Raw genomic sequence first — 14,930 nt, 5'->3', positions numbered from 1 at the left:
AAACTCAAGACTTTGTAAGGAGCTCCTTCACACATGTAAATAAAAGGACTTTGGCTTTTGCAGGGCGAGATCCATAATCATTAACTCACTTGACTTAAAAAAAAAAAAACAAAACCAACTGGTTTGGTTTCAGAAAATTCAGTAGGAAGGTAAGGTCTTTTACTGTGAGTGGAAATGAAATAAATGAAGCTCATCTCAGCAAGAGTACTGAGAAACAGCAGGTAAAGGCTTTTCTCATGAAGATGTCCCAGGTAAAATTTTGTGGATCCAGACACACGTTTTGATCTTGATGACTGTTCAGCTTCATCCTCAGTCCTCCGGAGTTTTAAGGATTCTCCAGAACCAAAAGGTGGGGTATGCAATTTGTATTTCTTGTTATTTGCTGAATGAAACCAAGCCGTGTGCTCAGCTTCATGGAATGCCTTTGGCTGGATGGCTGTGACATGACATGGGGAATGGGAACCCCCGGGAGTGCTCCAGGCATCGGTAGCCAGAAGGGTTGCACAAAGAGAAAATGGGGGGGGGGGGGGGGGGAGCATCCTCAGCATTTGGCAGGAAAAAGGAGCAGTGCTGTGAGTGGATACTCAGCCAGCAGGGGAGGGAGCTGGAGAGAGAGGCTTTGTTTTCCTCTTAATGCATGATCTTCTCTGTGCTGGGACAAGAGAGTGAGCAAGAGTGCAGTTACTGGCTGCCTGCCGGACCCTTTTGATCCAGAGACGGGAGAGATGCTCTGTGGGGAGGAAGGAGAAACACGAGGATGGAATCAGAACAGGCGAAATTGAGAGGAGGTAGGATGAAGGATACTGGGGAGGCGGGGGGAGGAATCAGCCCCCAGCTGCAGTAAGTTGTTATGAGTGACTCTAAGTAGTGTGGGAGAGTTCATGTGGGAAGCTAGTGCAGACCAGACCTCAACTCACACCATGATTTGCTTCATAAAAACATGCCCTGTAGAGCACAGGCTGAAATTGAAGGCCAGCTTCCTCCTCTTTTCAGATCTGTCCTTCTGGTTTTTTGCATGGAAGGAGCTTCTCAGGTTTAGGTTGGATAGTATGTGAATAGACATAAATGGTTCTTTAACACCAGATGTGATTTTAGGCTGCATAACAGCTAGAGAGAGGACAATTCATGGCATGAAGGTCAGTAGTGTTCATTTCTTTATTGGCTATACAGGGAAACTAAAATTAGAAGTGTTGATGGATGTTATAAGTTCCCTTCACAGCCTAACCAAACCACAATCTATGTGATCCTTTACTCAATTTGTGCTGTTCAGAACCACATCTGTTTGTTTAGCTGTGCAGATAACAGCAATAGTATTTTAGAGTTTCTGCTGACAGCAGCAGGGAAAGCAATCCGGTTCCTCTCAAAATTGCCACAGCAAATGACAACATTGCTGAAGGTTTAGTCACCTGCTTGTCAAGGGCTGGTACAGTCAGGTAGACAAACTGGAAAACCTAGTATTGCATAGCTGAGTGCTGTAGTTCTGACAACTAAGCAAATCGATACTTCCTCTGCCTCCCCTTTCTCTGTAGCTAGTGCAGATGACGTTATTTGTCCTTCCAAGTAATTCCCCTTATTTATCAGTGTTTTGAGATCACCCCTGTGAACACTTATCCCAGCTCTCCCTGTTACTGTCTCCAGCCTTATACCAGAACTGTTACTCACCATAACTGCAGCTGAAACCAGAAGGAAATGAGTTGCCTCCGTGCTTGCTTCAGAGACAGAGGTCCTCGCGCAGAGACAGAAGCTACGAAAAGGCAAAGCTCTGGTCAGGAGCATGAGATTATTGAATTACAACAAAGTAACGTGGAGGAAAGTGAGGCTGAGCAAGACAAGCCTCTAAATGCTCAAACAAGAAAGGTAGGAATCTCACTTGCTCTCTTGATGCTTGCTGTTGGGGAAAATACCACACAGCAAGAGAAATGACACTTTGCAGGAACATCTTGTAGGGGAGGTTTAATTTGTTGTTTGAGGGAGAGAGGAAGGTTATTGACTTCAAAGTAACGGCTGAAAACCTGTTAAACGTGTTTCTTTTCTTCTCAATGAAGTATTCTAATACTGGAGTGGGATTTTAAGCTTTTCTTTTTTGTGCTTGCCTGTTTATGAACTTTAACTTAGGAAATAAAGTTGTAATTGGTACTCCCAGTTTTGCTTTCTCTTCTCATGTGCTGTCAGTGGGATTAGGCTCAAAACCAGAAAGGAGAAAATTTGAAACCCATATTAAAAACAGGCTTCCTTTCAGAACAAATTAATCAGAAAACAGCGCTGCCAAAACAAAAATAAGTTGTCCTGCAACAGACCCTGCTGGATTCTCTCTCTTTTTATCTTTAAGTAATTTGCAGTTGCTAACAATTTGAATTTGTGTGAATAGAGTGCCCCAAAGCCTCAGTTAAGACCAGCATGTGAGTCCAGAGAGATAGCTCCCAGTGTTTAGCTTAAAGCTATGGAACAGACTAATGCTGGCAGAGGAGTAATATATACTTACAGGTGACTGTCGTACAATGATTTTCATTACTTACTCCAGAGCAGAGGGACTATCTGTGGCAGAGCTAAAAAGTTTCCCGCTTTTCCGTACGGATGGCTGAGCCCTCCTGAGAGCTCGTCCGTATTAGTCACGCCAGCCTTCCCTTCCCACTCCTGGCACAGCAACAGCTACTGCTTCCTTGTGTGAGCCCCGCTGATACCTCCGCGGGCCGATTCATTCCACTGGCTAGGCAAAAACCCCATTGACTCTGCTATATTGGGGGCCAGTTACTTCTCCTCTGGTCTGGTAAGCTGAATCAGCTTGCTGCAGGGTCAGACAAGTTCTAGGGAGGTGCAAAGAGGAACAGAAGGGGGTGGAGGAGAGGCAGGGATGAGCTAGATCCACTTGGCTATCTTGAGAAACTTCACCCTTAAGTTTCTGTTTAGCCTTCCCCTTCCCAGAACTGAGTTTTCATTTGGGCTGTATTTCTGCTGATTCTGGTAATTGGCTTCCTGTCCTATAGGGACTGCTGGAAAATTATCATGCTCTGCTTACTGCTCAGGTGGCAGGTTAACCAGAAAAACTGCCCTGCCCACCGGGGAGGGATTTTTTCTGCTGCTACTCCCTCCCGGCAGTCTTATGATGTACATGGGTAACGGCCAGAGGGTGTTGGGGTAGTTGGGGAGCTGAATGTTTACTCGAGATCAAGCCAGTTTGCTATGCGTGATTAAGAATTACACTTTTGTGATGGTCTAAATAATGTGGCTCAATCGAAACTTGGGCTTGAGAGCTGTCCGTCTCAACTGATGTTACTACGGCTGATGTCATAGTTGTACTCTAGGCAGTAGTTAGTGGCTTTTTTCCGTTTTCAGATACAAAATGATATGCTAGTGTCAAGTATTAAACTGAAGCTTCATTCTTCTAATACATTTTAAAAATTAAATAAAAAATATACATACGTAAACATGATCACACCTGAAAGCATGCTGTAAGTGAATCCATAGTCAGCCTTTGCCCTTCATTCTCCACCAAAGCAAAGCTCTGCATGCAGGGGTGTCTGCAGAGAGCGCTTCCCCTTTCTCTGCCCCCACTCCTGGAGAAATGACTCTTGCAAGATCTTTCTGTGGGTGTCTGTTTTCTCTCCCTGTTCATCTGCCACCCCCAAAGAAGCTTTAAACCAGCTAGTGGATGTAAGTTAAATTCAGTGAAAGGCTTTCTATTATGCTGGATTCTTAGAAAGTTCAAAAAGTAAAGGAAGGTAATGTGGGTTAGTGCCTCCAGCCAGCAGCTGATTGCTGCCAACCTGCACGTGTGGCCCAGACAGCCTACAGCGTGTGCTTTTCCTTGCCTGGTACTGATGTGAAAAAGGGGATGGAGCTTACTGCTGGGTTTGTGGTGGATGGGGAAGAGGAGGAGGAATTAAAAAGGCAGCATGGTCTACTTATGAATTCATGCCCTTCCTTCAGTCTTCTGGCTGTGGAACAAAACAGTTGGAGGGTTGGGTTTTTTTTAATATTAGTACTGCTGGGGTAACTAATTAAGAGACTAACTTCTGCCATGGTCTTAAATCTTATTAAAAAATTAAATGAAAGGCAACTATTGTCCTTTCTCTCCTGTATGAATATACATGCATGCACAATTGCTTTGAAGAGAGTTTCCTTGTGATCTCCTAGAACAGGTGAGATTTGTAATAAACTTTCTGTTAAATGTATTCAACAGCCTTCAAGTTTCCAATCTTCCGAAGAAACAGTGAGTCAGCTGTAAAAGTTCCAATTATTTTATGGTGTTTTTTAATGCAATAGTATCTAATTAATAGCGGTCCAATTCCTTTGGTGCTGGCACCCAGGAGCTATGCAGATTGATATCATCAATGCAGAGTTGAATGATTCTGGAAATTCCTCCACAGACACCTTTTTGGTCGGGAGAGATGGCAAACATTAAAAGGACAGTTTGTGGAACATGCAAATCAAATTGATGTAGTTTTAAAAAATTTGGAAGCTATGAAAGCACCTTTGTAGCACCTTAATTTTATGGACAATTCAGGAGTTGGAAATTCTGCACAAATGGGACATGATATGTGTCTCTTTCAAGTAATAGCTTGCCTGTGAACGTCCTTTGCCTTCTGCAGGTCTATGTTCCCACCTGCAGCAGTAGTTGAGGGTGGGAACCCCTGGTGTAGGGCATTGCTTACCAGTGAGACTCTCCCATCTGTGTGGGGTTTTTGTTTCTAAGTGTGACAGAAGAGACATGCTTCAATATCTTTTCCTGCCTTATTTCATTAACCAATATACTCTTTCCTTTTATAACTAGGAGAGAGATCACTGGAAGTCATGCAGGAATGTAGTTTTCTGGAAGTGTGAACTATGGATGGTTATAACTACAATTTTTCTAGTGTTCTTCCTGGTCATTGTCATCAGCCTATTTCTTTATTCTAGTAAGTATTTCACTCTTGGTTCATCCTCTAATACAAATGTACAATATGTACAATCTAATATAGCACAAATTGAACAGTAGCATTCTTCGAACGCCTTCCGTAAACTGCTGAAGGGACTGGGATGCTGACTGCAGAGGGTGGTATGTTGAGCAGTGGATGTGAAGGCTTTTATTTTAGCAGGCAGCAAGCAATTTGTATCCTAATCAGATGGCAACTCCAGTTTGTAGCTGAGTGAGAAAATGTTTTGAGAACAGAGTCAGGGATGAGGGTGGAAATGATGCTCATGACATTACAACAAGTGCAGTGGATCGCTTCCATCCCCTCGTGTGGTGTCAGTGCCTGTCAGGCTCCCAAAGCAGCTGACTTTCACTAATGGGGCAGGTGATTGACCTCTGTGTGCTGTCACTTTTCTTCAGCCAACTTGCACTTTTTTTCTGTCACTTTGAATCGGTCATTACCTAGGAAACTTGTGAGAAAGCCACCCTGGAGAAAGCCAAGAGGGGTTTTTTTTTCAATACTTCTACTAACTGGAACTTTTTCCTCACCTTTCTATCTCCTTTTGAATATTAGATGTTTACACAGATGAAGATGACTATTGGGATGCTGATGCACTACTAGGTAGTGGAAGTCGTTGCAATTTTTCGGGAACATTGGAGTTAATGTGTGGTCTCCCACACCTTTTCTCTGAAGACATTACTAAGAGGGTATGTGTTGATGTGGTTCTTGGCAAAGCTGATTCTGCTTGTAACAGAGATACAGTGTTTTCCCTTACAAGAAGTTTCTCTTTCTCTGTGTAGCAACTCAGTCATTTGCAAGTCCACAAAAAATTCTGAGTTGTACTTTTTCTAGTATAATTTTAAGTTCTGATCTAGAAAAAAAGAATTGTCTGCTTTTAAGCACACAGTTTAAATTGATAAAAAAAAAAAAAAAAAGCACCTGATTTTTTTTCCCCAAATTTGAGTAACGGTTGGGACATAGTCTTTGCCTTTTTCATGGAATCATTGAATAACTTAGGTTAGGAGGGGCCTGTGAAGGTCATCTAAACCCAATGCTGGCTAAAAATCCTGTGTGTTGCATTATCCTGTAAGTACAAGATGGCAGCCTGGGTTTATAACTGCTATTTCTATTGAGCCATCACAGCTCTGAGTTATGGCTGAAACAAGCTCAGCCGGCATGGCAGTGCTGATTTAAGCTTATTGTGGAAAGGGAGTCTCAGCAGAGAGACCCTTCCCTCTACCAAGTAAGAGTAGAAAGGCTTTTTGGTACTAATAAAAACCCAAGCCAAACAACGTAAATTGGACATGGCAACACAAGCACATATTTTTAATCCACCCTGAATGCCTCTATTGTGTTAAGATAATATAGTAACCACTCAAACACACAGATTAACTTGTCTGTCAAGGTAAAAGGGATTGTGTACCTTTTCCAGGGCAGATATTTGCTGATATTAGGCCTTCAGCACCTGTGTTTATGCCCCTTAAAACACCTTGTAAGAATGATTTGTTGTACTTTCTTTTATGGGGAAAAGAGAGACTGAATGGAAGAATTTTTTTTTCTTTTTCTTTTCTTTTTTCTCTCCAAGTTAACAGATGTCTACAGTTCATCTCCAGCTCTAGGACGCTACTTTAGGTCAGCTCAAGTGGTTTATTTCAGGTAAGCAATTTCTGTCACCAAAACTATCTGAAAATTCCGGGCTTTTGACAAGACATACATGTGCCTATGTAAATATGCATAACATTTCAATCTGTGAAAAATAGGTTGTTTGGGGGAACGTTACGCATATAGGTAGTGAATACCTGCCAAAGGATGCTCTGGTGTAAATGGCAAGTGTTGTTAATAATATATAATGATAGTAATATTTTGTTGCTGTTAATATTGTCTCTGTTGTCTTTGGTCCCAAGTGCAGCCCTTAATAAACATATTCAAGGATATTTATTAAAAGGAAAATGAGCTGCTGGAACCACTTGAGATTGACACGGCTTAAAGAGCCTTAAAGAAATAAAAGAGGGTTCATGGGGAGGGGAGAACTGTTTTGTTCCCAAAAGAGTTAAAGGCAGCAGGGACGTAGAAGTCATGAGAGCCAAAACAGTAATATTGCATTGCTGGTTTGTTTGGACTGCTTTTCCCCCTTCCTTTATTTTGGACAACAGGAGCAAATCTTAAAGCAGGCAGCATGTTGGAGAGACTGGTGGAACAGGATTAAGAGGCAGAGCAGGTGGCAGAGTGGAGGCTAGGCTAGCCTGGGTGGGAGATGCTTACACGTGAAGAAGAAACTCAGTCACCAAAGGCTGGTGGAGCCAGAGGAGTAGCAGTGGTGGGAAGAAGGGGAAAAGCATCCAGGCCTGCCTTGCAGAGGCAAGAGAAAGCCTCAAGCTGGAACAGAGGGAGGACCTTACTCTCGGCAGAAACTGTCGCTGGGGGAAGGCTAAGGAGTTTACTGTGTTTGAGACTGTAAAGTTTTAATTTATGGAGATACTACAGATTTACGACGGGAGGGAGGCTGAGTAGCGGAGGGAGAAGTGGGGCTGGAGAGATCAGCTGCAGCGTGGTCCTGCCATGGAGAGATAGCAGAGAGGCAAGGGAAGGCGGTCAGAGAGCTTCCCCAAGGACTTCTGAAAAAGCACTGTTACAAAAGGGATTAGAAAGGCAGGAGAAAATCAAGGGAAGTAGATTTGCAAAGTCCCAAGGCCCTTGAGTGAGCAAGGACAGAGGAAGAGCCCCCTTGGGCTGCGGCAAGGGGCAGTCCTGAGGGCACTTCGGGGAACGTGCTCCCCTGCACTGCCAGCCTTGGGCATGCCGGCTCTCTTCAGTGCGAGCTGTAGCTCCTTAGCCTGACGGGTAAAAATTATGATTTAGACCATCGAGTACCAAGCTGTAGTTCTGCATACGTATTGACTAGCTGATCCCTCCCCCCCGCTTTGTGTGTGTGTGTCTGTCTCTCTATGCCTCTTTCTCTCTCTGTGCCTCCTTGTCTTTTACCCCATCCAACTACTTTTTTGATGCTTTGCATTCTGTGAGTACAAAATGTAACTGTCGAATTGTAGTCAGTGGATTTGGCAGACCACAAACAATGACATGTCCAGAGATGGACTCCAGTCTGGAGGTTTGCGTAACCCACTCCAGAGCTGAGTTAGGAGCACAGCTGGGTGGCCCCACGTACTGCTAGCAGGAAAGCAAATCTTTCTGCAGGTTCTTAGCTAACCTATGCATGAGGTATTGTAGCACCTCTTATCATTATGTACTTGTGAAGCACGAGTGCTGAAAACCTCACCCCATTAGGACATGTGTCCAATTGCCCTTTGTGCGTTTGAAAACGTCTCAGGTTGGCTTCAGGTATGTGCCCAGTTTCTGTTAATGTCAAGAGCTGTTCTAAGAAGGGAGGGGGAGAAAGAAACTGGAATCTTTGATGGCAGTTTTCTTTTATAATGCTTTTCTCTAGAACAACCTTAAAAAAAAATCCAGGCCAACATTGATATGAAAATTCAGTCTTCTCAAAAAAGAAAAGATCCAGTGGGGACACGAAGGCATTCATACTTGACTTTGTTTGTTTTTCAGTAATGAAAGCTCCACTGTATTTTATCAGCTAGAATTTTCTGTACCACCATCAACAGAGGGGTTTATGGAAAACACAATGAACCCAGATTTTATAAGGAACGTTTTACGTCAAAATATTTATGATGAAGATGATACTTTTAATCCTGGGACATCTGAATGTAACAGGTTAATGCTTGACCCGACTTCTCTCACATTAACATGTAAGTGCTGTATACTAGAGAGATTGTTTCTTTACAAAGAGCAGAATTATTTACTTGAAAGGAGGGAAACCTTTCTGGAAAGGTGTTGAGATTTGTTAGTAAATATATTTTGCACAACAGTATTATGAAAATTGTAAAATATTCAGTCTTCAAGAAAATCTTGCTATGCTTAGTTTATAATCTAGGATTCACTGTTTGGTCCTCTGATGAGAAAGGGACTAGTGGCAAGACTGGTTAGCTACAGACTCCAACCAAACTTTTCAGATCTCCTCTTGCATTTTGTGCATACAAAGGAAATCTCCTCATATGTGTGTGTACCATAATGGGGAGCCAAATAATTAAGAATGTTTCTCCTCATTCTATATTCATGTCTGAATGCTTATGAAACAAATTTTAATCCAAGTAAAACAGGATAAGTAATTTGGGAGTGAATTTCTGTGGGTTTGGGTTGGTTTGTTTGGTTTTTTTTTCTCATGGTCAAGGATGAAAAAGCCTCCAGATTTTTTCTTTTCAGAGTTTTTTAGGAAAATTTATTATGCACAGAGAGACCTTTTAAAGGAACCAAATGTTCATTCTTCCAGGTTTTCTAGGTAGTGATTCCAATGACTACCAGTGACTAGGTAGTGATTCCAATGCATTTAGATTTTCCTTGATTGAAATGTCAGTATAAAAGTCCTATGCGCTTTGCAGTTTTACTGAAAACAATGCATGGAGCTGCTTCCCCCCACCCCCAACTTACTGAGCCACACCTACGTGCTTTCAGAATAATTCTAGGCTAACAAATCACCATACAGTGTATATAAGTAAGATTTGTGATTAACTTATATTGACTTTTCTTGGTACTCTTATCAAGGGACAGGAGAGCAACAAGTCATGAGTTCCAATTCTCAGCATCATTTTGTTCCTTATATATTGACAGGATTCATAGAAAATGCATTGTAAAAGGGACAGGAAAAGATATGCTGAAATATCTAACTAAAGTTTCATTTTAATGCTAACAAAGTACTGTTTTAACTTTCAGAGAAATGATGGAAATACTCCTCATCTTCCTTACCACCTGCAAGAGATGGCTTCTCCTACCTATTAGTAATCCTAGGGTAGGGAGCTATTTGTTCGGTAGAAACACTTCTAAAGATGTTGTCCTGTAAATACTGTCTGTGATGCAATATTGTAAATGGAAAATGTGGTATAACAGTGTTATGCTCCTATAACACCGCTACCTCCTTCTTTATTGTTGTCTTGATATCTCAATAACCCATTTCACTCTTGTGAAAATCACATATCTTGTATGATACATGCTTTGTTGACTTTGAAACCTGTGCTTTGTCTTGCCTTGCAATTAAATCTGGATTGTCTGCACGAGCTTTAAACAGTCTTGCACATGGGTCCTTTCTTCTTCTCTTGGCTTATCCAAAATAATCTGCACAGCTTCATCCTTAATGCTCACTTTCAGCCATGCTCATGTCTGTTACTTTTTTCCCTGCTAACTTCATATGCCATGTTTCCCCGTTGTTCTTTTCTCATAAAACAGCCTGAAAAATTAAATATCCTCTCTATTTTCTTTAATTACATGAAGACCTTTACACTAGCTTCTTAAGTGAGCTTCAACTCTCATCATTCCCTTGTTCATCCTACAGTCTTCCTGGATAAGGTGGTATCTCTTCTATTTTGCTCTTCTGTAATGTGAAATGGATATGAAGGAAGAAACATCAGGAAGAAACATGTTTTGTTCACTAACGCATCTGAATGCCACAGGAATCTTTCAAGGGTCAAATTAGCTGTTTGCTTTAAAAAATTAGCTACTGGTACTAGTGAATAGACAGCTATTTGACCCGCATTTGTAAATTCAAAGAGAATCTAGTCTATACCCTTAATTATACTCCCTGTCCCAGCAGTGGGGATAAAAATGAACAGGTGCAAGATATTTGCCTTAATAAGGCAGCAAATAGTTGTTCTCGTTGACAAGAGATCAGATGAGACGGACCAATGCCAAGAGCAAGGTGCTGAAGCAGACCATGTAGGCCAACGTGGCATGAGAGTTATAGCTATAACTGGGTATAACATGAAAATTAAAAATCAAGCATTAACTTTACACAGAATGGAATGGGTTCACTACCATGTTAGCAAAGTGTAGCTTCTTGTCATTTGTTTATAGCCAGTGTAAATGTTAGTACTGTTGGATAAACAAATTTATTTTAAGAAAACTTTTGTATTGTGAGAAATATGTTATGGGAAATTGTGTTTTCCTTTTTCTAATATTACTAGCTTATTTAAGGAGTAATCTGACAATTTTACTGTGCATTAAATTATTTATTTTTACTCTTAAAGTGATTGTTTTCATTCTTCAGCAGCTCCAGTCTTTCAGCTCTTTGAGTTGGAAAATAACAGTCGGAGTTCTGAATGCTGAAAGCTGTATGAAGCATCTGACACAGCCGTGCACTCAAACCCATATTTGTTGTTGCCTGAGTTTTAACTGAGCTTGGGAACCAGCTGGGACCAAATTAGTAGTTCACATGGCGCTCATATTTGTGGTTAATTCGCACCCCATCTTGATTTGTAAGATGTAGCGTTGGCCGTAAGAACCATAATTTCTCTTGATGCAATATTCTATGCAGCATAGAACCCGATGAGATGTTCCTTCTGGTTCTTACATTGGGGAAGGATAAAATTCATGGTTTGTATTGTTTGTCCCAAAAGCAGCAGGCTATGAAAATACCAGCAGCAAAGAAATAATTTGCCTTTGAGATGCTGCTTGATCTTACTGCTCTTACTAAGATGACTGAACCTGCCCTTAGACACTTTATCTTGATTCTGTTTCTAAGAACTGAATAATAATACCACAATTATGCTTCTTTATAGTGATACCCCATGTGCCTTAAGAGTTGACAGAAAAAAGGAGCCAAGTGTTGTGTTTTTTTTTTTTTTCCAGCCACTCTCCTCTGCCCCAGTACCTTTACCCCAGCAATTCACAGGAAAGAAGGAGGTGGAGTTGTAGCAAGATGTCGTGATATTCAACAGAAAATGTCTGACTTCACAGTTTACCTTCAGTCAAGCTTTGAACTCTATTGAAGGAAATGTCAAAAAGTGACCAAAAAGTGGTTTCTGGTTTTATATCTTTGAGGTAAATGGATCACGTAAAAGAAACCAACCAAGTGAATTAATTATGACTTCATCCATTAGGGACAGAGCAGTGTGAAAACACATTATTTCATCAAGTTAGATATTTTGTGTGAATGCTTAATGTTACTTTTTTTAGGTGGAGTGTGGGTAATACTTTGATGACTGAGGCAACGGAGACACTGTTAAAAAGGAAGAGAAAAGATAGTTCTGACAATTCAGCTTGCGGAGTATACAACCAGCCCTTTAAAATCCCATGGCAGGGAGTCATCTGTACAAACTTTGGGCAGATTCAGCTGCTTGTCGCTGCAGCGGTGCCTGCAGAGCGCTGCCTGCACCATGCTGGCAGTGTGTCTGTCCACTGCTGCGTGCAACCATTCCCCCGTGGGACTGCCCCCAGCACCGAAACTGCAGGTGGGAATCCCAGAGGCATTACACCGTAAAGCGAGGGCTGCGGCCAGCTATCACACAAGGAAGATTTAAAATCAGGAAAACCGTTCAACTGTTTCTTCCAAATTGTTTTATTACAAAAATGGAGGGAGCAAAAAAACACGCTTAAGCAAGAACACAGGCACATAATCACTTTATGAGCACTGGTGAACAGTTGAATAACTGGTTTCAGTCCTACACACATGTCCAGAAATGCTGCTTGCAGAGGGATGGTGGGTTATGAGGAGGTTATGTTCTGGCATAGCAGAGAGGCGAACCTGAGACTCCAGCAGGAGTGAGCTGGAAGTGTTGTATCACGGGCAACACCTGGGAATCTTCTACTGAGAGGTGTGCAGTTACCGCCTGTGCAGCATCGGTTTTCATAGTCTTCTAAGGGGCTGGAATTTTTGGTTTGCCTCCAGTTTGTTGCTTTTTTTAATTCAATTCCAACTTTGTTAAGACTTCACTCTAAGATAAGTAGTATTACATTAAAGCCGGGGGGAGAGGGGGAGCAATTTGAGAAATGAGTTATTTATCAAAATTATACGTTGTATAGTGGTATATATAGGCCAGAGAAACTTTGGAAAAGAGTAAGTGCACCTAATGCAGGCTCTATGCTTTCATTTAAAAAACAAAGACACACACACCCCCAGCAAACAAAAGCCCAACAAGAGGTGTTGTTATTGCGTTTGGGGGATTTCTATCAGTAGTTCTGCAAGACCCCTTTTTAAAGAAAAGAACTGTAAAAGTCCAGAAAAATGCACACCCTCAGTTTCTTCTAGGAAGGAAGCACCTGAATTTCTAAAGTGAAACATTGTCTTACAATGGCAGTTGCTACTGATTCTGCCTGGTTTAATTGTCAAGTCCTGTACCCTGTCCATGTCTCTCTCTGATCACCTTTTCATGCACAGATTTGTCTCATTGGAAATGACTGGCAGATGTGTCCTAACGAGTAAGCTTGGTAATGAGAGAGAGATGTTTGTTTGAAGACCTGGCAGCAGGGGTAGGATGGTTAGCAAGGCTGCACACATTCAAGTAAAAGGGTGCCTTGGGAGCAGAAAGTCTCCCTTTCTAAGTTATCAGGACATAATCGTATTCATGGTGCTCTTCAGCGCTGGCGATATTTTCCTTCTTCTTGGGCACTTTGACAGCCGCATATTCTGTCTGATTATTGCTGTTAATCACAGGGGCTTCACGTTTTACATCCTGGCTGACAGTAGAGTACCACAGTTCGCTGGAATTCATAAAATCTTTTTTGGCAAAATGTTCCTGAGGGGGGGGAGGGAGAGAGATAAGCTTCAACATGATTATACCCTGAAGAAGTTTGCAACGTGAAGAAATCTGGTATAGCCTGTGCGCTCATGTGGTCGTGTTGACCAATATACATAGCACCGAGAACGGTTTGTAAATCCGCAGTCATTTCCCTGCTCTACAGGCCGTGGGTGGACACCAGGAGCACCCAACAACACGTGCGCGCCTGGTACGTGTGGAGGGTGGCACTGCTTAGTGGTAGGTTATGTGATAAAAAGCTCGTCACCACGCACAGGAGGGAGCACAGCAGCACAATTGCAGGTGGGGAGCCCAAATCATCCCCTGCCCTGGCTCCCCCCAGGGCTGTCCCAGGAGAGACAGCATCCTGGTGAGCTCAGGGTGATATCCACCCAACGAGTGAATGGGATAAGCTGGGGATGGAGGGGGAGTTACTAAAGGTGTGTGACATATTATCAATACATGTGAGGGGAGAGAATTTGGGGTTTGCACAAGACTTAACGTGGGAACTAAAGGGATGGGTCAGGGTGATTTGCAGAGTACAAAGCAAAGGAAAAAAAAAAGGAATAAAGGGAGGGCAGGGACAGTCGTGGCCAGCTGCCAGAGAGACCGTAGAGTCTGGGGGTCAACTAAAACCCCGAGGTGTGTGCGTGCATGTGTGTCTGTGCATCAGACACTGTCCTGGAAGGGGCCCTGGCCTCCGGGGAGATGCAACGATGGCTAACCTCCATCCTGGTGGCCCTTGTCTAATGCTCTCCTTGAAAACAGAGGGGGGAGAAGTAAGAACCATTAATGAGGTAAGACTGTGTGGGTAAATGCCTTCCCAACTCTGTTTAGACTTGTCTCTCCTTTTGCCTCTGAAGGTGTTTGCTAATGGGTTGAGGGTGATTGTGCATCTAAATAGCTAGCAGGATGACTCATTAAATCTAAAGGGACAATCTGAACTGATTAAGTACTTGGAGCCAGGAGTTAAAAACTTGTTTGCCCTGGTGCTCTTGATTTGAACCCACTGGGTAATAAAGCCAGTAAGTACGGGCTTTATAGTGGTATCTGCTATTGTCTGCAGCAGAAGCAGTATTTTAATTGGGTGTTACTGAGTTCTTGCTGACACTCGTAGCTACCTTTCATACTCTGTAAGAGAAACAGAGGTCTCTGCTCCATGGCTTAATAAACCTAAAGGGTTCACTTTTATTTTTCAAGCCTAGAAGTGAGAAAGAGTTGTTAGAACATAATTCCTGCAGAATCTGTCTCAGATTTTCCCAGCTTATATAAATCATTTTGTCTGTTCAGATTCTGCTTGGTGTGAAAGATTTCCTGACCTTGAGGACACTTCACTGAAAATAATTCCTGAGTTTTCATTTGAAGGTTTATAAAATTTTGAGATTTAGAAATTCCAGAAGTTTTAAGGAGCAGAGCAGTCAGGGTGGACTTCCTTAAGAAAAGGAATTCCCTACCTATCTGCAGG

General features: G+C 42.3%; 1 protein-coding gene across 1 annotated transcript; it reads left to right on the top strand.

Annotated features, from left to right (window-relative positions):
* Window positions 1-146: 146 nt before the first annotated feature.
* On the top strand, window positions 147-10,977 carry C8H3orf52 (chromosome 8 C3orf52 homolog). Its single transcript, XM_052794354.1, has 7 exons — window positions 147-349; window positions 1,639-1,857; window positions 4,772-4,895; window positions 5,466-5,599; window positions 6,478-6,548; window positions 8,451-8,650; window positions 9,672-10,977. Coding segments are annotated over exons 2-7 (699 nt in total). The 5' UTR covers window positions 147-349; window positions 1,639-1,689; the 3' UTR covers window positions 9,674-10,977.
* Window positions 10,978-14,930: the final 3,953 nt, after the last annotated feature.

The sequence above is a fragment of the Harpia harpyja genome, chromosome 8 (assembly GCF_026419915.1).
Source record: "Harpia harpyja isolate bHarHar1 chromosome 8, bHarHar1 primary haplotype, whole genome shotgun sequence".
In the NCBI taxonomy this organism is placed as follows: Eukaryota; Metazoa; Chordata; class Aves; order Accipitriformes; family Accipitridae; genus Harpia; species Harpia harpyja.
This window is presented reverse-complemented; position numbering and strand designations above follow the sequence as displayed.